At 48.4% G+C, this 23,724-nt stretch overlaps 1 protein-coding gene across 1 annotated transcript in view; it reads left to right on the top strand.

Annotated features, from left to right (window-relative positions):
• Positions 1-22,799, top strand: part of EHD4 (EH domain containing 4) — an 82,750-nt gene extending 59,951 nt beyond the window's left edge. The window contains exons 4-6 of the mRNA XM_006066214.4: positions 2,983-3,395; positions 11,827-11,991; positions 18,867-22,799. Coding sequence (XP_006066276.1) covers positions 2,983-3,395; positions 11,827-11,991; positions 18,867-19,403 — 1,115 coding nt within the window. The 3' untranslated portion in view covers positions 19,404-22,799. The remainder of the gene's footprint in view (positions 1-2,982; positions 3,396-11,826; positions 11,992-18,866) is intronic.
• Positions 22,800-23,724: the final 925 nt, after the last annotated feature.

Consider the following 23,724-nt stretch of genomic DNA (forward strand, 5'->3'; position numbering starts at 1 on the left):
ACTCGTGTCCAACTCTTTGTGACCCCATGGACATGGGGATTCTCCAGGCAAGAATACTGAGTGGGTTGCCGTGCTCTCCTCCAGGGGGTCTTCTCGACCCAGGAATTGAGCCCACGTCTCTTGCATCTCCTGCATTGGCAGGCGGGTTCTTTATCACTAGCACCACCTGGGAAGCCCAGGAGATGATTGTCTGATTCTAAATCACCTATCTGTACCCCAGCCTGCTAACGAGTGGCACAAGAGACTATCCACCACACCTTCAGCGTCAATGGTCCCCAAGGAACCCATGCTAACCCCCATCCAACAGGAAGAGCATTCAGCAAAGGACAACTGGTGTCCTCCCCAGCATGCATGCTGGACACAGCCTTTTCTTCAATCTGTTTATGAACCTTCAGTTACCAAATGAGAGAGGCATTGGGTCAGAGAGACAAGTCCATCCTCCCTATTGGAAAAGTAAATTCACACACAGGGCTTTCAGTGGGTGGCTCAAAACGTCATCGCAGCCCCCAGGAAATAGCGCTGTCTTTCATCCGCTGAGCATCTCCTACCCAGGATCTGGGCTTTCTGGTGCACAGGTCAGTCTCAAATGACAGAACCCACATTACCTTAGGAGGAGGTTTGCTCTGGCCTCACAGGGACAGAACCAAGTGAAATGTTAACTCAGAATCTTCATATCCTAAGCTGTGACCTGTTCCATAGGTCTTCGCTTTTCCTCTCATCTAAACTGGCTGCTGACAGCAATGAAAAACTCTAGCCCACATTCTGGAAACTGCCTTTGGTCTCCTTTCCCCCCAGGGAATCAGGGAGTCCCTCAGTGAGACAGAAAAGAGAAGTGAAAGGCCTGAGCTGGCAGCATACGCACATGCGCGGTGACATAAAGCCCTGCATCCAGGGCTGTGGTTTCCTCTGGGGAGGAGGTTGAGGACAGGGCTTGGGGAGGGGTCACGGGGGGCTTCAGCACTTTCGTGAATGTTCTCTTTATTTAAATGTATCTTTTTATTTTTCAAGTTTTGGCTGTGCTGGGTCTTCATTGTGGCACATAGGCTTTCTCTAGCTGTGGCGCATGGGCTCCGTAGTCGCAGCTCGTGAGGCTCTCTAGTTGTGGCCCCTGGGCTTAATTGCCCTGTGGCATGTAGGATCTTAGTTCCCCGACCAGGGATCGAACCCCCTCCCTTGCATTAGAAGGCAGATTCCCAACCACTGGACTACCAGGGAAGTCCCTATTTAAATGTATCTGAATCCAGTTTGCTTGCCCAGTTACTCCTCTTACACCTGTTCTTCAATTCATGGAAACTTTAGTCCATGGACCCCCTTTATTTCTGTCTAATAGCTCATTCTCCTTTAGGCCTTCATCTACTTTAGAGGCCTCGCTTCCTCTATCCCCAGAATCAACCAGCATCCACAAACCCATGTAACATGTTTGTATTCGAGCTGTAGTACATGTCCAAAGGTTACTTTGTTTTTTAACATTGTGCTGCTGCTGCGTCGCTTCAGTCGTGTCCGACTCTGTGTGACCCCAGAGATGGCAGCCCACCAGGCTCCCCCGTCCCTAGGATTCTCCAGGCAAGAACACTGGAGTGGCTTGCCATTTCCTTCTCCAATGCATGAAAGTGAAAAGTGAAAGTGAAGTCGCTCAGGTTGTCTACTTGAAAGTTATACAGTCGTGTCTGACTCCTAGCAACCCCATGGACTGCAGTCTACAAGGTTCCTCCGTCCATGGGATTTTCCAGGCAAAAGTACGGGAGTGGGGTGCCATTGCCTTCTCCGTTTAACATTGTAAGTGAATGTTATCATACTATACATGTCCTTTTGAAACTGATTTTTTGTGTGTGTGAGATTTGCCTGTGTTGACAAGTGAAAATCTAGTTCACCCTTGCTGCTATGTGGTATTTTGTTATTTAAATAAACTACACTTCAATTTTTTTTAAGTATTTGAAGCAAAGAAGGTCAAGTGAAAATTTCTTAAAGGTACAAGGTGGGCATGTCAATGTTCATCACATTATTCTCTAGACTGTTATATGTGTTTGGAAGTTTTCCAGATCTAAAAAAAGAGGCAAGAGCGTGAAAAGTAGGGTCGGGAAATATCCCTTTTGGGTTCTGACTGCACTGCTTTGAGGCTTGATTCTAGAGCTAATCAGCCTTGAGAATAAAAATAAGCCCGGGAGGCTGGCCCCTTCTGTTTGCTTCTCATGGGACTTGCCTCTCTGAGAAATGCTCAAAAGCCTTGACCACAAGCCGAGAGGAGTGTTGATTTGGGTGCGTGATTTGGAGTGTGTTGGTACACAGCCAAGGTAAAATAAACAGAATTGTCATGGGTCTGGTCATTTTTAGAAAGAAATTGGCAAGAGACCATTTCATGGAATGGCCGTGAAACACAATTTTAAAAATATTTACCACATACGTAAGATATAAATAGTCCAAATGATAAATATAGGTCACGGTTTTGGCCGGGTCAACCTCTGATCTCCTTAACACTCTTAAATTTAGATAGATGGAAATTTCCCTTTTGTGGTACTTCCTGTACACTCCATGAGACTTTAGGTGGCCACTAGGTTTCTTCCTTCTCCAGCTCTGCTACTTTCAGAAAAGTGAGACTTTGGTAGAAATTGAGAGCTTTTGACCCATGGCCTGTATTTTTTCAGGGCCATCACTCAATTTTGCCATTAAAACAAAAGACCGTACTAGGTGAAACAAGAGACTCCTGGGGGCTAAAAGAAATTACAAATATGGAAGCAAGCATTGCCCAATCAAAGTGACCACAGTATCCCCTGGCATGGCCCATGCAAGGACTCCCAGCATCCCCAGTGTTAACTCTATGCATCCAGCCCAGGGGGCCCCGTTTGAAACAATTTTCATATCATGAGTCCTCCCTTCCTCCAGCTTGAAGATGGGGCACTCTCCTTGGCAGCTGCTGGAGACCCAGGTGGTTCTGAGCCCCCTGTAGCAGTCGGCCGCACTGACCTGCCCCTTCCCTCCCCACAGGGTATGACTTCTGCCAGGTCCTTCAGTGGTTCGCTGAGCGGGTGGACAGGATTATCCTGCTCTTCGATGCACACAAACTGGACATCTCGGACGAGTTCTCAGAGGCCATCAAGGCCTTCCGGGGCCAAGACGACAAGATCCGTGTAGTGCTGAACAAGGCCGACCAAGTGGACACACAACAGCTGATGCGAGTCTATGGGGCTCTCATGTGGTCCCTGGGCAAGGTCATCAACACACCTGAGGTGCTACGCGTCTACATCGGCTCCTTCTGGACGCAGCCCCTGCAGAACACTGACAACCGAAGGCTCTTCGAGGCCGAGGCCCAGGACCTGTTCAGAGACATCCAGAGCCTTCCCCAGAAGGCGGCAGTGCGCAAACTCAATGACCTCATCAAGCGAGCGCGGCTGGCCAAGGTAAGCTGGAGACCCCCAGCAGCAGCCTGGGCAGGGACTCTTCCCACACGCACCTCAGGCGGAGGTTCTACTCCAGGAGCCTCAGGGAACAGGACATGGAAGGGTTATGAAGCAAGCCTGACAATCAGTATCTTCTTTAGATTCTGGCTCCTACCTCTGTGATCTTGGGCAAATGACTCCTTTCCAAGCCTGATTCAACCTATAAAATGGAACTAGTAAGAGCACATCCCAGGGTGCTTGGGGGGGTTGTGTGACCTGGCTTGCAGAGTGCTTGACGTAGCACCTGGTACTTGGGGAAATGCGTGCACTCACCACCTGGATGCTGCTGCTGTGTTAGGATGGCAGGAAGATAACCCACCGAACCAGAGAAAGGTGGCGTTGGTGGGACCATTGGGGTGCCAAGGGCCCAGCACTTGTCACCCTGTGCCTAAGGCATGGAGCCCTGTGTCACACAAGGGCACAGAGAGGCCACAGGAGGTTGGCTCAGCCCAGCCCACCAACTATGCCATTTCGGGAGGGGGTACACCATATCCCCATTCTGGGCTGTGGTTCCCACTCTCCAGCCTCACGGCTGAGCCTTTTCGCAGCCCCAGGAGTCTGTGCCTCCAGGTGGTGGGCAGTGATCTGACCACCCTCGTGTTAACAGCGTAGTCTATTTTGCTGTGCCTCTGAAGACAGGGGAGCATGTGACTCCTCTAAGAAAAAGTATAGAAAAAAAAAAAGTTCTTTAAAAACTATATGTACATTTCATAAAATGATAGTCCTCTAACACCTAACACCATAAGTGCCTCCAGAGTTTATCTAGTCCCAGTAATCATCAGAAGCACCCAGGAGCTTTAAGCAATGTAAGTTCCCAAGCCCTGCCCCAGAGCCTCTGATTGGGGGTAGAGTGTGTGTGTGTATGTGTGTCTGTCTGTCAGTCAGTCTGTGTGTCTGTGTGTCTGTGTGTGTGTGTGTAAAGCTCCCCGAGTGATTCTGATGATCAATCAAGTTTGGGAACCAGAGGTCTTTAGTGACAAAGAACTAAATTCAGCCCTCCTGGCTTCCAGTCTAGCCTTCTGCTTTGGTCTTGTCCTTTCTGCTAGAAGCAGTCCCAGGCCCGCTTCTCCAGATTCCTTGTCAGGAGGCCTCATTTTTCCTTCAGCTTCTGATGGCAGAACCTGCGTCTCCCCACTTCCTCTTGCTGCACCACGAGGGGCTTCTGCTCTGGCCTGGGAGCCCACAGGCCAGCCTTCTAGAGTCGACCAATACTTTGCCTACTAAGGTCAACAGCACCCTAGGCCAGGGCTGGGCAGCCTAGTCAGGTGAAGGAGGGGGCGCCAAACTCCCCTCTTCAGAATGGTGAGCTGTGAGTGCCCAGGTGTAGACACTGTGCTCTGAGAAGGGACCTGGCTGGGGTGGGGAGCAGGGAGGGCTCCACTGAGGGTGACCGACGTGCAGGTGACCAGCCGTCCAGCCCCTCCTCACTGCCTGCATGCCCGTGTGCTCCAGGGCAGCATCCCTCCTGGCTGCGACCAGACACCCCCTGGCTGCGACCCTGCCCATCATCCCTGGATCTGCTCTGTCCTCTTGCTCCCCCTAAGGCTTTTTCACACCCTCCACCCATGTGGTTCTGCTGATCTGCAGTCACCTGTGCTCCTGAGTCACAGCTCTTTATCTTTTCTTCTCGTACAAGCTGCTTCCTTCCCGGAACAGCCACTTTTGTTCCAGCTCTGCAAGGCTTGTAAAACCACTAATTTGCAGCTCTCCTGAGATGATTTCCCTCCCTGGCTCAGTGGCAGGAAGTCTGTTTTTGCCCGGTGAGTGACCCCCTGGTATGTGGTCTTTTCTTCTCTGGCTGATATAACTGAACTTCACCTTCAGGGTATGTAATACCCAAAATGATTGTATAACCAAGGCTGGTAAATGATGTCATAGCCTTTGCAGATTTCAAGATCTTTTAAACTATTTTTAAATGCCCATGGACTTTTTTTTTTAATTTACCAGGCATCGCTGAGAGCCTGGTAACTCAAGATGCAGCAATGTTTGATCATATAAATAAATAAAAGGCAAAAGGCTCACTGGGGGTGCTAAGCGCATGGGATTTCGCTGCCATCCTGGCACCTTGGGCCCTGTGAAGGGGCTGGCGTGGCCTGGGTTTAGAGGCACAGAATGCTGCTGTGTGTACTGACACGGGAATAATGAAAGCCCTTGTGTAGAGGCAGGGGGTGGGGGCAGGGGCAGTCAAATTGCTGAGCTTACTTCTAGGAAAAAAGCTTGTCTTCTTTTTTTTTTTTTTCTTCCTAAGAATAGTATCTGGCTTGTTCCTTTTCATAAGGGAAAATGTTTGAAGTACGGATGTTTCCAGCCTGAGCTGTGCCAGTGTGTTCCTGGGGCGGCACCAGGCTGGCAGGGGGGCAGGAAACAGTCTCAGGCAGAGAAGCTGAACTCAGCATAATAGCCTTGACCACTAACCAGTGCCATGCACTTCATACACCGTCTGCAGTTTTATGTTCCATTTGTGAACTTGTTGCTGAAATGGACAAGGAGTCACCTGAGCTTTACGCTTTGAAGTGTTCCTGTTTCATAAAAATGCTCTTGGGTTTTGATATATTCATCTCTCTTTCTCCTGATCCAGTTTCCTTTGGCTGGCCAACCTTGACTGAGGGTCTGTAGTGTTCTAGAAGCTCCACGATTTGCATTGCATGTGTTATTTCATCTGATCCTGCCCACAGTACGCAGAATTGGACATTCATTTCTCATACAAAGGAAATAAAGCTCATAAAGGTGACCTGACTTACCCAGGACTTCCCAGCCTGAAGTTATAGATTCAAACTCCAGTGGGCCTGACTCCCTGGTCCGGAAAGCATTCACCTGAAATGCAGCGTGAACAGCATCTGTTGGTCTTTACTATGCCCTAGCTTTCTGCATTAATCTGTCATTCTGACTATTCTATAATATTCTCCATCCACATAAACCCTACAAAGTTTAGAAGTTTGTCCAGCTGTGATTTTAAAAGTATGCAAAAGATAAAGATTCCAGATGTCACCTGGCAGGTGTCAGATCTGCATTGGTATGTTTTTGTTTAGTTGCTAAGTTGTATCCGACTCTTTTGTGACCCCATGGACTGTAGCCTGCCAGTCTCCTCTGTCCATGGGGTTTCCAAGGCAAGAATATTGGAGTGGGTTGCCATTTCCTTCTCCAGGGGATCTTCCCAGGGATTGAACCTGCATCTCCTGCCTTACAGGCAGATGCTTTACCACTGAGCCACTAGGGAAGCTCTGAGTTGGTGGGTGGAGTGTTTCTATTTATAGACCACCATAATTAGGTAGAATTAGTGGCCCATCCAGAAATAAAAGCCAGAAATGGCGTTGTTAATGTCCTGCTGAGTTCTGTAGTAATCCAAGTATCATAAATATGACATTTCCCATAATATGAAAAGTGGCACTCTTACTAAAGATCTCTTGAAACTTAATGATTTCCCTACTTTTTCTATTTACATTTTTTCCCCCAGTCCTTTATTTCAAGGAACAGGAAATCTTTAGAGTGGGTTTTTTGGTTAGCCTCAAAGAGTGTATATCTTATGATATCAGTAGACATCTTTCTTTGAAGACTGTTCATAATCTCAGATGCCAATCAAGTTTCATTTCATGATTTTTTAAGTAATCTGTCTGGGGAAAGCCCCCACCAAAGGTTTAGAAAATAAGAATTTACTTTTATCCAGTATCATTAAAATAGCCAAGTTAAAGTTCACGGACTTTCCTGGTGATCCAGTAGTTAAGACTGCCTTCCAATGGAAGGGGTGCAGGTTCGATCCCTGGCTGGGGAGGTAAGATCCCACGTGCCTGGCAACAAAAAAACCAAAGCACAAAAGAGGAGCAATATCATAACAAATTCAATAAAGACTTGAAAAAATTGGTCAATGTAAATTTTTTTTTTAATGAAATAAGGTTCAAACTCTAAACCATAGTAGTTTGTGGGATAAATGCACAAAGATAAAAAGCAAGACAAGTTTACTCTAGGACCCCACCTTTTATAAAGACACTGCTCATGAATAGGAAAGGTTCCCACCCACTTGGAGACCTTTGTTCAGTAAAAAAAAAAAAAATGAGTCAACATTTGAGGAAGGAACAAACTAAAAATGAGAAAGGAAAGGAGAGGTCAGTGGTTTGGGGCATTTAGTATAGTTCTGTGGAATTTAGTTTCGTCTTCCAAGTGTGTTCTCCTCTTCATCATATGTGGCTTGGAGGACTGATCTTTCCAGTCTATCTGTACCGCCCATTCCTTCTGGGGGCGAAATTAGACATTTGGAAATTCTCCACATGGACCCAAGCTAAGTTATGTAAGAATCATTCTACGAGGGCTGGTAGCTGTCCCTTTGATGCTTAGTCTTCCAGGCGGTGTTTAAAAATAACTCAGTCAGCAGCCTCAAGCTACTGGGGGTGTGTCAGTAGCTTGAGTCCGCACACACAGGATAGCCTATCTCTTTGAAGGCTGACTCAGATGACTGGGTGGGCCCCTCGCATCCCCTTTAAGGCTCTTCAGAATCACATCCGCTATTGGTTCCAGCTTTGATTTCAACAGAATAAGGAACCCAAGTGGGAGCCAATCAGCTGCATCTTGAAGCCTCACACTTACTATCTCATGGGTTCATCTTCTGGGTCTTCAGTTTATGAACTGAAGTTTTTATATCATAATAAATCCACTTTTAAAATGCGCTGATCCCCAGAGGTTAAATGTTCTATGCAGGTTTCCAGCTGGGCCTGCAAAGGTGCAGATCTCTATCAGGTTAAATTAAACCTGGGCAACCCTGAGGTTTTCCATGCAGAACCATGTTTCCCGGCCTGACTGGCTCCACATCGCTCGCCAGTATCCAGATTCCATAGGCCTTTCCATTCCTACTGTCCATGCGTGTTGCAAGCTTCCCACACTCACTGCTGCGATTGCCTTCCAAGCCCACGGTAGTTATAGCCAGTATCTCTCTGTGTAAATGCTTCTCGGCATTGGATATACAAACACTTGTCACTGGACATAGTTGATGAGATTGTGGCAGAGTATAGATGTCAACTATAAATCCATGTTCATTTAATCCATCTTTCTCTGCTCATTATTAGCCCAGAAAAAAAAAAAAACTGACATTTTGAGCCATTTGGCTTATCCTTGGTCATCACCATTTGATGAGTAGGGACTTTTCCAGTTTTATACAAGGGAAAGGGTGAATTGGACAAGATAAAAACGTTCAGAAGTTCAACAGGGCTCAGTGCCATTTGCTTGTGAATGAAGAACTTGAAACCCAGATTAATCATGTTACTATTTAAATATGGAGAGTTTATTCATTGTTCTTTAAGGACTAATTAGCCACAAGCCACCTCTGGTGTTACTACCCCTCCAGCTACAAGTGTCTGGTCATTGGTCAATTAACATTTTTACTCCTCTTTCTCGTGGACAAAGTGCTTTCAAATACATGCTGTCTCTTGAGTCTCATAACCACAAACCTGTGAGGTAAGGGTTGTCAGCTCCAGTTTGTGGGTGAGCAAGCTGAGGCCAGGGAGGAGACAGCTCACCCAGAGTTCTCCGGTGAGCAAGTGGGCAGCGGTGGCCTGACCCAGCCTCCCAAAACGAGGTCCCATCCTGCCCACCTCCGCTTTATCCTATTCCTCTTCCTCTTGATTAATTTTCTCTGATTATAAACAACAAAGAGTCAGACTGTCTCTACTTCCTTCTGAGGACCCTCACCAGGTCTGGCCCTCAGTCCTATTATTTGGGGACACACCTTTGGACACATTAGGGCTGGAGGGAGCTTTTCAAGTTGAGTGGGGATTTCAGCCACCCTGGCTGCCCCTTGTTTACAACAGGCTCTTAGAAACTCACAAGACTCAGTCCTACCAGAAGACTGCAGTCTTTACTAACATCATGTGCCATAATGCATCCATTTCTTTGAGTCTGGGGAGAGAAGAGTACGTGATCTTTCCAAAGCTTCCCTGTGAGTTAGGAACAATCAGAAGCCAAACCTCAAAGTTGTTCCATTGGACACAGTTCGGTGTGAATTCCAGATTTCAGCAGCATCAGTACAGTTTTTCATTCGCACCCAGAAAAAGTAATTAACAAAAAGTTAATTCTGTAAGGTAGGGTATGAGGCAGATGGATGCTAGTGCCAGCCGGGCATCTCCTAACTAGTTGTATGACCTTGGGTCATATGAATTTCCTGGAACCAGGAATTCAATCAGTTTAAAGGAACCCCTTCTAGATTTAACACTCTGTGATTCTAAGGATTGTAATTTACCTCATAACATGACAATCTTCTTAAAGGCAGGGCCCATGCATCGAGTCTGACCCCGGGTTATTGTCTTAGGATGCCCAGGGAAAGGCAGGAGGGGGCGACCATGCAGAGCCAGGACAACAGGAGACTTCCCCAGAACCGGCCAGTAGAGCTTCCTGGAAGTGGAGGTTGAGGCTGAGAGCAGCGTGTAGCATGAGCAGGTCACCTGCGGGTCACGACTCAGGTAATGCCAGCAGGTGGGAGGAGGAGGGCCCTGAGGCCTGGCATCCGAGGGTGGCCCATTATCCAGCAGCCTTAGTCATCAGCAGTGAGCACCGCGAGGGCAGGGATGGGGAGCAGGAGGCGGGGCAGGGAGAGCTGTGGCAGGGGCATATCGCCTGCAGCCTAGCCCAGGGAACACAGGCCCCTGGGGATCAGGAAGTGTTCAAGAACAAGGTGCCATTCCCACGGACTGGGTGGAGAGTCAGCCTTCCCTGGACAGGGCCCTGGCAGCTGCCCCAGATGTGGGCTCTGGGAAGGGGTCTTGGAAAGATGCCCTTGTGGATAGAAGGCTGAGCAGATGGGGGTACTTGCTCCTTCAGCTGGGAGGAACCTCCAAAGCAAGGCAGGTGGAGAGAGGGGTCCACAGGTCCAGAGGTTCCAGGAGGGCCAAGGCCAAGGAAATAATGCAAGGACAGCTGGTGACAGCTCATTCTTCCCAGGGGAATGTGACAACCCCTCCAAGTCCGTTGGAGCTACACACGGCCCTCCCCCGCCCCATCCAAACCAAGCCAGGTATTCACTAATCCAGCCAAGGAATTACCTGTCTTACAAGTGTTAATACTTATTCATCGTATCTTCAGGAATGCAGTTAAAGCCCATCATTCTAAATAAAAGGATTCCCAAACCTTGGATTTCTCTAGTTATCTTGAAGAACTATGGGAGTATTTTAAGTTGTTTTAATTTGAAAAGTAAGTAGGTTTACCAGTGACAGGAAGATGTAAAAGCATCTCTCCCAATCTATTGCTGCTGCTGCTGTTGTTCAGTTGCTAAGTTGTGTCCAGCTCTTTATGACCCCATGGATTACAGCACATCAGGCTTCCCTGTCTTCCACTGTCTCCCAGCGTTTGTTCAAATTCATGTCCATTGAGTCGGTGATGCTATCCAACCATCTGTCCCAGTCATACTTGCAGAAATAGCCAGGCAGCACAGGGTGTGCTTATGTTAAAATGACCTTTATACAGGAGGAGAAGTTAGCGTTGTCTGGTCCAAACATGTCAGCATTTGCACTATGCACGCACTTTGGTGTTCAAATCTTAGCAAAATGTTTTTGGTTGTGCCTGGTGTATATCCATACACAGAGGCCCTCAACTGAGCCATGGAATGTATCTGCTTACCCCCTCTATTCAATTTCCATTCTTCCACAAGATTATAGTAGGCATCTGTTTTCTTTAATAGAATTTTCCGTAGCTACATAGTCATTTTCTTTTTGTAATCACTGCCTTGTTTCTCATCTTTTCTTATTTATTTTCTTGGCTTCTAAATTACTCTGTAGAATTCTAGATATACAAAGAGAACCTTTGTTATGAGCGTTTTTTAACATCCTAAAGTTGGAAATCAGCAGAAGGGTGGAGATTTTAGGGAAGGAGGTGACACAGGCCAAGCAGAGCCCTCCCATCGGAATTCACCACCCTTTGGGTAACAGTGCCAGGCCGGCTAACCCTAAGTGACCAAGGTTTCTGGGGCTCCCCCATCATGTACTAGGTCTCCCTCTCCCACAGGGCACTTCTGTTTTCCAGCCTGGTCCTAGGCAGCTGGTCTTGTGCAGAAATGACCTCAGTGATCTTGAGATCTAAACTGTCTAAAGGGAAGTTATGGGAGTCCTCATCTCACGGTTCACTGGGCACAGATTTCCATGCCAATCAGCCATTTCCATCAGCCTCAGCTTCATTTCCTGGTGCTCCTGTATACCGGCCCTGGTGAACCTTTCTCTTAGGTCTTCTTAGGTTAGTCACCAGAACCAGGCTCTTTCCCACCCAGCACCCCATCCCTTTCCACCAGGTTCTCACCCTCCTCCTGTCCCAAGGACCATGGCCCTTGGGGTGCCTGTTATGTGTTACAATGCATAAAGATGCCATCTTGTTTGCATCTCTGTTCTAAATGGCACGTCCTCACTGACATATACCCCTTCAGGTACATGCCTACATCATCAGCTTCCTGAAGAAGGAGATGCCAAGTATGTTTGGAAAAGAAAACAAGAAGAGAGAACTTATCAGCAGGTTGCCAGAAATCTACATTCAGCTGCAGCGAGAATACCACATCTCTGCAGGGGACTTCCCCAAGGTCAAGGCCATGCAGGTACGGAGGCCCATCACAGCATCACCGGTGGGGTTGGAGGGGCACTGCCACCTGGTCCCGCTGGTTTCTGGGTACATATGTGGGTTTCATGGTTGAATGGAGGAGAACGCAGTGTTTTTGTCTTCCTAGTAATCCATGATTATAGGCGCCTGTGAATAAAGCAGAAATTGCCTGCCTCCTGAAACATTTAAACAAAAAGGGGAAATATTTCAAGAAGTAAATTAAGCTTGCCTGAAAAAATCCTCTGAATGGCTAGCTTCCTTAGGCTGTGTTCAAGGTTGTTTTACACTGAGGTGGTACCTGTTTTATTAGAATCCCAGAGCCTTTAGGGAATTAGAGCTGAGAGTGAGCTTGGAGGTCAGTTTCAGGGGCCTTCTCAAACTGGCCCTCCCCAGCACTGCCCCACGTGATTATGTGCTTGGGCAGTATTGCCACTGCAGGCTCAGGAGCCCAGTGAGAAGCCATGGTGGCCTGTGACCGTGGCTGGAGTCCACTGGGGACAGTGAGCTGTGCTCACTGAAGGTTTTCCTGAAAGGCCAGCTTCAGGCAGCCTTTGTCCTAATTTCAAAGTCTCACTGCGCTGTGTCTGGGCAGGCCCAGATGACTCCGAGCAGATGCTGCCACCCTGGCCTGACCAATATGTCCACCTTCTGGCAGTGGTGTTTGGTAACCGCTGATTTCCACACTGACCTTGTCCTCCCTACCTGCGAGGAGGGAGGCCAGTGAGGCCGCCGCATCTGGCTCCTCAGAGAGCTGGACCACCTCCTTGTCTGGTACAAGGACCCATCTGCACTGGAGGCCACAGTCCTCTCTGGAAAGCAAGCAACACGGTTCAGATTCCTGCAGCCACCAGCCAGTAGTAACTGGAACAAGTGAGGCAGGCAGGCCAGGTGAAAGGAAACCGGGCCATCCACGTCTTATTTTCTCACATTTGATAGAAATGTGGGTTCCGAGGAATATGTCTCTACCGAGAAGAAGAGAGTTCTGCAAGTGCGATGAGAATCTGTGGGGCCCACGGCGGGAGCAGATTGGGGAATACCTACTCCCTCCTCAGTGGGGAGGCCCTGTCCTCCCGGTGGTCACTGCCCTATGAGAGCACAGACCTGGATGGTTCATGAGAAGCTGGAGATCTGGATTTGCATGTAAAGTCCCCTGGTTTTCAGATTTGGGCTCTGAATTTCAAAGAACACTATCTGGGCCAAAGAGCGCTTACAGCACACTGGCCCCACCCTGGAGACCCTGGGCCTGTGAGCCTCGGGCCAGCCTGCAGGGAGGAGGGGGACGGGAGGAGGAAGGATCGGCAGTGGAGGCAAGATCAGGCCTCAGGAGGGGCAGCGTCAGTCCTGAGGGGTGTGTTAATGTTAACTCTCTATATCAAGTACAAGCTAAATTTGGAGTGGGTCACACTTACTGTTGCAATGCCTGGGATCAAGGTGAATGCATCTGGTAGATAAGATCTGGTCAAAAATGGTCTAGTCAGCTTAAAAAATATATAGAAATATATATACTTTTTTTTTTTAAGTGAAATTGATACTCCTGTACTGAGACGATGGGTTGGATTTTTTTTTTTTTTTTTTCTCGTCACAAGATAGCTAATTTGAGGGTTCCTGGGGCCTCTTCCTGAGTAGGTTCTGCTTTAACTGGGTTATGCCCTGCACCCCATGACCAAACTGAAGGACAGCTGTTCCCTTGCGTCCTTCAGATATTTTGGAAGGGAAATCGGTCCCTTGACTAAACTGGTAGCTGTGAGTAAATACACTGTGCGCACAGTGGCCTAACGGGGCGTCCGTGCTTCGTCGTCTCCTGAGGCTCCTGCGATGCCCCACCCACAAAGCACAGCTCCCAAGGCCTGAAGTCTTCCTGACAGGGCCCCCTGCCTGTCCCCGGGGAACTTCCGAACAGAGCAAGTGAACTCTGCGACCAGAGCTGCTCCTGAGCATGCTCGCCTGGGCCTGGCCAGTCAGAGGGCCCCCAGGCCTCTCTGAGCTGGTCACCAGGGGCAGTCCCCCACCTCAGGTCTCGGGAGCAGCCACCGCCCACGTAGCTGGTGACATAGGAAGGACCTGAACCTTCCCTGAGAACCCTGTGGTCAGGCCCCACCCCAGGCGCTTTAGCACCATCACTGGACACCTGGGTGGCCCGTCACCTGTGTTCTTTTATGCATTCACCTAAGAAAAGTAAGTCTACTATGGCCAATCACTGTTCTAGGCCCCTGGAATAAACCAGTGAGTAAACAGCAAAAAGTAAAAATCCTTGTCTCCCCTCCAGAGGTCCAGTCTGGGTTACAGCCTGTGCTGCTGTGGCTATGACTGGCAGTGACATTTTGACAGCAAAGCCCTTTGTTGGGCGATATGCTCCTTGTTACAATATACGTGTCATTGAGCTTTGGTATAATTAATTTATTCAGTGTCTTATTTAGTGCCTCCCATAGAAGGCTGTTACTCCATGAAGCCAGTGACCCGTGTCCTTTTCTTGGCCATATCCCCAGCTCCTGGGGTGTCACAGGCACTCAGCGAGTATGTGTTGAGTGAATTAATAAGTTAGTGTATGTTTGTTTATATTGTAGCAGGCTCTAGGGTAGTGAGTTTCTCAGACCCTGATCTAGACCTGACTCTCACAGGGCTTATAGACCTGTGGTTTCTGGAGCAAACTCCTGGAAGGTGGCCAAGGATTCTTCCTTGGGAAGCCAGCCAGGCCTTGATCGCATCACCCCAGTCCTTCAGGGAATCCCCAAGGAACAAGGCAGGCCTGAAGCCCCTAGGGCATGCTTACTACACAAGCTAGTTTGCCGTCAACCAGGAAGCTCTGAGGGTCTGGGTGTGGGTCAGGGCCTCTGAGCATCTATCTTTCCAGTCACAGACAGTCAGCCTTCCTGTGTATGGACAGTGCAGGGGCAGAAGGTTGGAGATGATTATGGTTTTGGCACATCCCAGGGTCTCACAGAGAGCTCACCGGGGCCAGCTTTAAGTCTCTGCTCTCCCTGTGCTCTCATGGACCAAGCTAGGCAGGGTGACTCTTCTCCGTAGCCAAGAGCCAATTGTATTTTGCAGGCTTTTGCCTGGTGGTGGGGGAGGCCGGTGACCTGCAGTGCACCTGCCTGCCTGGGGGGGAGTCTGATTCACTGCACCAGCGTGTCCAACCATGCTGCAGAATGAAGGGAGCAGTAGCAAGGCCACCTTGATGGGTGGTACAGTTACCCTTCTTGGAGAACTGGGCCCCCACAGCTGATGAGTTGGCAGCATTTCAACAGCAGAGGGCAGCAGAGCCATCCCTACCGCCCCAACCCTCCCAGGGGGTTCCAAAATGCTTCTGGTACATGCTGGAAGTGGGTGGGCAGGGAAGAGCCCAGCGAAAGCTGGGCTGGGACTGATTTTTGTCTCTTGGAAGGGAGTTCCAGGATCCCAGGCTTGGTGGCTTGGATGGATACAGTTGTTGATGGGTAAATCTTTATAAATTCCCCAGTATATGTTCATCCCAATAACAAGTCTTGGAGCTACCCTGGGAAGGGCAGGGATGGCGTGGTTTAACTTGGACCGCACCCCATCCCCGGCCAGGACTGGGCAGGCGGGTACAGCACACATGAGCATAGAGCTTACTTCCTGTGTGCCCTCCAGGGCGGGAATGGCTGCTGCTGCTGCTTCCTGTTGACCTCTGCAAATATGTGGCCATTGCCCCTGGCATGTTTTCCAGGGATTTGCAGTCTGAATCCACGTCCCCTGCAGGCGGGTGGAAAGTTTGGGCGGGCTCCACCCTCGTTCGTCCGCTTGGCCAGACACAGAGGCTCTGTGTGCGCCCAGAGCTCAGGCTCATTCATGAGGAAATAGGGTAGGTGTTGTGCACTCAGGGGAATCCAGACTTGTTTACCCCAGCAGCACTGGGATTTTTGTGTAGGCTGCCTGCTTTCTCTTCTCAGTCCCCTTGGCTGACCAACCGAGATACCAGCAGCAGGAGCCCAAAGTGTTGGCAGCATCATTTGCTGCTGATGTTAGGGTGACATGCAGGTGACTGTGGTCTGTCAGTGAGGATGGAGGACATGAAAACTGGAAGGTACCTTAGAAACCAGACCTGTGCTGACTCACTGCGCTGAGCTGAGTGCAGGCCGCTGGCCAGGTGTCTGCCCAGCCCAGCCTGCTCTGACAGCCACAGAGCGTGCTGCTGAGAAGAGTGTTGGAGGTACCTCTCCTGAGATCTGCCAGCTCAGTCCTCTCCACCATCTGAAGCTCAGGACTCCACTTTTGAATAGCAGCACAGAATGTCTGCCCTGACAACATACCCTTGAGACCCCAATTTTGATTCTCCACTGAAAACAACCTAAATGTCCAGCTACATGGAACAGGATAAAGGAGGAAGGACCCAGCTATACAGTTTATTATCATGTTGCTATTAAGAATAAGGTGGTGTATTTTATATATAGTGGTGTTATTCCCATTCTCCTAATTTATCCCTCTCCCTTCTTCCCCCTTGGTAACCATAAGTTTGTTTTCTATATCTGGAGTCTGTTTCTGTTTTGCAAATAAGTTCACTTGTATTATTTTTTAGATTTCACATATAAGTGATATCATATGATATTTATATTTCTCTTAGTTCATTTAGTATGATAATTTCTAGGTCCATCCTTGTTGCCACTAATAGCAATATTTCATTCTTTTTTGTGGCTGAGTAATAACAAGATTTTGCTGTAGAGGACAGGGAACTACATTCAATATCTTATAACAACCTATAATGGAAAAGAATCTGAAAAAGGTTATGTATATATAAAACCAAATCACTTTTTTATACACTAACACAATCTTGTAAGTCAACCATAGTTCAATTTTAAAAATTAAATCAGATAAAATTTTAAATTTTTAAAAAGGTTGTGTAAAATTGATATCATAAAAAGCTATGATACATTATTTCTTTAAACTACAGGTTGTTAAATAGTTTTATCTTATTTCAACTAAAGAGTGTGTGTGTGTATGTGTGTTTATTAAAATGGCTATAAATGTATCCCCCCCAAAATGTTAGCAAAGGTGATTGCTGGGTGATGGTATTATAAGTGATTTAAGATATTTTTTGCTTACTAGTTTATCCCGTTATTTACAATGAAAGTGTGGTATTTATGGTGACACAGAGTTGCATTTTTTTTCTAACTGCCTGTCCCATAATTTCTGTCCAGAACAGTCAGGTCCGAGGGGTATGTATGTGAAAGCTCTTGCCCTCGGGAGTCTCCCTGCCTCGTGTCCAGAAAACCACACCCTGGATGGCCCCTCCCTGGCCCTCTGGGATTGTCCAAACAGAAATACTTCACATAGAGCCCAAATAAAAACCACCATATCTGGAATTCTTTGCATTTTTTTGGCAGAACTGCTGTGAAAGACATTTTCACTAGATTTTTCAGGCCCCTTTTAAAAATCCCCTGAGTGACTCTCACAGTTCAGGACCAGAGAGGATTTGTCTCTTGTGATAACCAGGTGGTTTTTCCCCTCCTACAGCAAAGGGGTATGATCCCTGGGCCCCAGCCAGGGCAGCTGAGGAACATAGCCTTTCAGTCTTCATTGTCTAATGTGATGGTTCCTTCCCTCTTTCTTTCAGTTTCTTGTCTTTTCCCTTTGTTAATGACTTTATTCTATTTTATGTTATCATTATTTCACTGTAAGCTAAGTCAAGCCCTTTTTGAAATATGAGTTCCCTGAAGGCAGAGACTGTGGCTTTTCATATTTAAATTCCTGAACAGGGCCTGGCATGTAACAAATGGTCAGTAAATGTTGGATTAGATGGATGGATGGATGGATGGATGGATGGGTGGAAGGAAGGTGAGTAACCAAGGAAAACCAAAGCAGGAAGGACTGTTTCTACAAAGCCTTTCACAGAACCTCTGTGGCATCTGCAGTCGGTTCCCATCCTGGCCAGGTGATTGCCACATCCACTAGAGCCATCTCCAGACCCTGTGCTCTGTCTGCTCCACCAGCCCTCCTGGGAGATGGAGCTGAGACTCACCCTCATCCCACTAAGACCTCTCAGCTCTGTTGGCTGCATTTGTACTTGCCCTTCCCATCCCCGGTGGCTCAGATGGTAAAGAACCTGCCTGCAATGCAGGAGACCTGGGTTCAATCCCTGGGTCAGGGAGATCCCCTGGAGAAGGGAATGGCAACCCACTCCAATATTCTTGCCTGGAGAATTTCATGGATAGAGGATCCTGGCTACAGTCCATGGGGTCGCAAAGCACTGGACATGACTGAGTGACTAACACTTGTCATCCCTCCTCCTCTCTTTCACCAGTTTCAACTTTTACGTATTTGTGCTGTAAACTATTTTTTAACTGGTCACCATAATCTTTCGGTAATCATTTTTACTTAAATAGGTTCTATGGACAGCTCTATCACAGCTTCACGTTACAGCACTAAGAGGCTAGCTGAGTGGCAGGAGGCCTGGGCTCTGGTCTTGACTCCGCCAGTACACCCCTTGTGCTCTCTGTAGGTTACTAATACCTGCCCTTCCTAACTCTGAGCATTGTTGTACAGATCAGCTGAAGTATGTAAGGTATGTAAAATTCTTTAAAAGCTAAAATACTAGATCTCTAGAGTGCTTAAAAATAAAAAAGGCAGGGTGAAGGAATTTTGTCTCAAAGTCCTAGGGGTTCACTGTCCCTCATGCTGTTGCTAACCTTGGTCAGCTACTGCAGGAAAACATTGCATCCCATGTATCTTGCCTCTTGTTCCAAAAGCCACTCCTGGTGAGTTCAGATATGGGAACCATAGCAAAGAGAGAGCTCTGGACAGCCCAGTGTATGGGCTTCCGGCTTTAAGGGATCATTTGTCCCCTCCAGCCACCCCTCTCCTTGTTTGCTTCTGGCAGAAGGGCTTTAACCAAGTCTGTGGTTTTTCCTTTTCCAGGAAAAGCTTGAGAACTACGACTTCACCAAGTTCCACTCGCTGAAGCCCAAGCTGATTGAGGCTGTGGACAATATGCTGACCAACAAGATCTCGTCGCTGATGAACCTCATTAGCCAGGAGGAGATGAGCATGCCCCCGCCGCTCGTGCAGGGTGGCGCCTTCGACGGCACGGCCGAAAGCCCCTTCAACCAGGGCTACGGGGAGGGCGCCAAGGAGGGCGCCGACGAGGAGGAGTGGGTCGTGGCCAAAGACAAGCCCGTCTACGACGAGCTCTTCTACACCCTGTCACCCATCAACGGAAAGATATCAGGCATCAACGCCAAGAAGGAGATGGTGACCTCCAAGCTGCCCAACAGCGTCCTAGGCAAGATCTGGAAGCTGGCTGACTGTGACGGCGATGGCATGCTGGACGAGGAGGAGTTCGCGCTGGCCAAGCACCTCATAAAGATCAAGCTCAGCGGCTACGAGCTGCCCAGCAGCCTGCCCCCCCATCTCGTGCCGCCCTCCCACAGGAAGTCCTTGTCCAAGGCCGACTAAGGGGCAGACTACGCACAGGGAAGGCAGTGTGGGGCGGGAATCAGGGCAGCCTGGGCCCGAGGCCCACTCTGTCACCAGCTCACTGAGTGACCCTGGGCGAGACACTGCCTGCCCTGTGCCTCAGTTTCCCCATCTGTAGAATGGGAAGGGCAGACACTGGACCCTAGATCAGGTCCTTTTACCTTAAAATTCCCTGAGTTTCTATTAAAATACTGAGGAGAGGGGATGGATATGAAGTTTGAAGGGTTGAGAACAAAGGGAGATTCCAGGAAGGCTTCCAGGAAGTCCTTGGAAGCCTGGAGAAACTCGGATATGGAATCCCAGGAACCACAGGGAGTGAGCTGGGGGCAGTGCTAGGCTCCACTGAACTGTTCATTGTTATGAGCCCAGCTGTCCCTCAGAGAGCAATGGGAGGCAGCAAAGACCAGCTTATTTATTTTGTTCCCTGCTTAATTTAGAGTGGGGAAAAAAAAAAAAAAAAAAAACCCAAACAGCAGAGGTTTCTGTTCTCTCCAAACCATCTACCAAAGAGAAGAGGGCTGCCCCGGCTTTGAGGGAAGGACACGCCTTGTCTGCATGTTCCCGTCCCTCTGCTGGCCAGCGGAGCAGGCAGCCAGGCCACAGGGAGTGTCCCCCACAGCATCCACTGGCCGGCCTTCCCAGGGCTCCCCCAACCCAAAGCCTTCCCAGCAAAGTTGTATTTGGTTAGAAATTTGGAACTCACAACCTTTACTAACCCCTGGCGAGATTTCTAGTATTCTAGTCACGTTGAAATCTGAAGATGAGCTTTACTTGTCTGTCCAATCGTTTGTAGCAAAGACTATTTAAACTAGAGGAAGAAAAGAGGTGGCTTTCCCCAGTCCTCAGTTAGCATGGTCACATGTCTCCAAGGCTCTTTGGTCGATGGTAGGATTTAAATTCAGCAAAAACATGGCTTGGTGCATGTCCTGGCCCTGTGGACACAAAGGGAGTAAGGGGCCTGCCCACCCTCACTGGCTAGCAGGTAGAAGAAGTCGGTCTACTAGTGTTATAACTATTTTTGTAACAAGAAAATGGACATTTTTATCATGTCCAGTTTTTAAAATACAGTTTCTGTATAAAGGATAAAGGCCTTTATGCAGAAACAAGATGGAATCTCGCATATAAAGCCTTTTCTTCAGAATCTATGTGGTTCGTACCATGGGTGCCTCATGAGGCAGGGTTTGGGCACTTAGCTGTACATCAGCTCCTGAGTGTTCTCTCTCCCAGGGCCCCTGTGTGAACCTCTCTGGACCACTCACCCAAACGCCTGTGGCCAGTGGAGATCAGCCTCTGTGGGCTCCAGCTGCGGGATGCAGGTGGCTTTCCATGACCATTTCTTATGCAGTAAGAGAGACATGGTATTTTATCACTATTGTGATGGCCACATAGCCTGGAACCCTGCTGGCACCAAAAATGAAGGAAATCCAAACAGCCCCGCCCAAGTCTTCCCAAAACCACATTTTTTTTTTCCCCCTGATGTTATCAAGGGCAGAACTGCAGATTTAAAAACATTTATTTTAGAGAAACATTTACTCAGATGCCAGCCCTCACGCTCCCTAGCTTACTTTCTAAATAATTTAGCTTTAAGAGAAGTAAATACATAACATGGTTTTAGTCTTAATGAGCACTTTGAAATTAATTAGACACATAGAAAAGAGACATTTGTAATTCCAGTACTGTAATCTGAGCAGATGGTTCTGTAAACACCTGAGGACCACCCAGGCATGTGAGCACAGTTGATTCCAGCAAAGGACAAGATTGAGAGAGAAGGAGAGAGAGTTCATTTGTCCAGAGGTTTGGAGATGCCAGAGTTAGCTGATTCCCACTCAGATTGATCCTGCTATGTTCAGCTGTCGTATATAAAGATAAATATATACACATATGTCCTGAGTATATATTTTTGACACTTGTTAATGTGTGTATATGTAGATTTTGTCTATATACTGACTTAGAGGAATATTGTTTTAGAGGAGCTGGAGAGGAGGTGTTTCTGATGCTATGAAGATAGAAACATCTCATGGGTGATCCCCACCCCACCACCCCATGACCTCTGGCAGGAGACCATCTATCAGCTAAATGCTGAGAAAAAAATGAAGAAAAAGGAATTTGCGCGTCCATTTTTGTTAATATCTTCTTTTAAAACCTGAAGTCACCCATCGTGAAAAGTTGATGGGAAAGAAAAACACTGGAAACTATTAGGAATGGCAGCCAAGTGAGGACCCTCATCTCCCCGGGACCTGCACAGAGTTCCTGGAGTCTGGATCCAAAACACCCGTTACCCCCTGGCCATGTGCAGCAGGGCTGGTAACACAGACCCCTCAGGATCTGGACACCTTGGCCGACTGTGTTGTCCTCCCAGTACCACCCGACTGTCCAGGAGCCCCCTCCCTAGAGCACTCACGGATGGCTGGGGATTGGAAGCAACTGAACTCTAGAACTCTAAAACTCTCCATGCTGTCTATGACTCCACAGAAGAAAACCTAAGAATCTCAAGTCTGTTTTGTGTACAGCTCATGATCACAGAGTTCAGCTCTGTGGCCACACGCTGATGTCCAGCCTGCTTGGCATCCTGCGTGGATTCTTTGCTCGCCACATGCTTGGATGGCCCGGGGTCGGAGGGGGGGGTGCCACTCTTCCGTGGCGAGGGCCATGCATTCAGTTGGCTTTTGCTTCTCTGGGGTTGAACTGGCTTCTCTGAAACACTTGTCATCGTGCAACAGGAACGCTTGGATTGAGGGCTGTGGCTCCTCCCACAGAGCGGTGGGCCTTAAGGAGTTGGATTCTTACTCCATATCATGGGACTGGTGTCCAGCTGGGTCAGAGAATGTGTGAGAAGAAGCCAAATGCCTTGTGCTCTCCTCCAACCCCCACTCTGCTTACAGGCCCACAGGAAAGGCCTCAGCAGAGCCCTGGCCCCACTGCTCCAACCACGGCCCTTCCCTGTCCACTGGGTCTCAGTAGCCGCCCCTGTAACACTGGGGATGTCTTGTGCTGGAATCCACCATGTAGGATGGGGTTTAACCACCAGAGTCATGGCTTGACAGCCACCACCGGGACCTTTCCACTTGGCAGCTCTGCTCCTTCCTGATGCCCAGAGCAATGCCATGGACAGATTGCCTTGGAGATAACGAAAGCGTTTAAAGAGGCACTGTTTATTTCCTCCATGGAATGTGGCGGAAGAGTAACTTTCTTAGAACAGATAACCACTGAGTTTTTTTTCCAGGTAAACATGGGCCGAATTTAAGTGTACCAGGAGACATGTTAATTAGCCAAAAAATGCTATTAATACACAATGCTTCTATTTTTTTTGTAATCTTGTTTCAAAATGTCAAAAAAAAGACAGTCTACTGATCAATAAACTTTTGAAAAAAGTCACTTTTTCCCGTTGGCTCTGGTTTTTCAGTGACTGTGTGCCAGTTAGCTGTCTTGGGAATAAAGCAGGCATCCCTTGGAACCATTCTGAAACACAGCAGAGGAGTTAAGGGATGGGCGTGCCCCTTGGCATACCATCCCTGTGACCCTTGTCTCTTCTTGCATGTTCTCTAGGTGGGAGATGGGGGCTTCTTCAGCAGGAAAGCAGCTCCATCTGATGTGGGCAGAGGCCAAGTCTGGAAGCAGGCACTGAAGGAGGTTTATGCACCGACCAAGAGTGACTGGAAGCCAAGACTGGAAGGGACCGTCGAGGAGACTCTTCTGAGGCTGGGGACGGGGCATCACTGGGCACTCAGGAGATGGCCTCTCTAGCACTGAGGCTGGCCAGACACCTGAGGGTGCCGTAGTGCTAGGATGCAACCCCTGGCTGACTGGCACTGCTCTACCTCTTGCCATGCCCAGCAGGTGCAGAGCACCCATAGTAGACATCTGGAGTTTTCACACTGGCTCCCACCTACCCTTTTAGTGATCCAGACTGGAATTTGCTTTTACAGGCCACTCTCTACTTCCCCACCATCAAACTGAATGGTGAGGTTTGGGGAGACAGATCCCACTCCTTCTTTCCAGGATGAATCTTGATTGGCTGAGCCAATTAGAGTATTTCATCTACCTGGTCACAGAAATGGTTCAGAAATTGACATGTGATTATGAGAGGTCCCTCAGACTTCTGTTCCAACTCTCAGGAAGATGTTCTGTCTTCTGAACCGTGCAGTTCAAAGAAGTGAGCCTATTGGTACAATATAAATAGCTGTGAGAGAAGTGCCCAGTGGTGCTGGAGGATTTAGGCTGGCAGCAACTACCCCAGGGAGCATGAAGATGAAGGAGGCATTGAGAAAGGCAAAGGAAATCCAAACCTGTGGTGGCATCA

The sequence above is a fragment of the Bubalus bubalis genome, chromosome 11 (genome assembly GCF_019923935.1).
Source record: "Bubalus bubalis isolate 160015118507 breed Murrah chromosome 11, NDDB_SH_1, whole genome shotgun sequence".
NCBI lineage: Eukaryota > Metazoa > Chordata > Mammalia > Artiodactyla > Bovidae > Bubalus > Bubalus bubalis.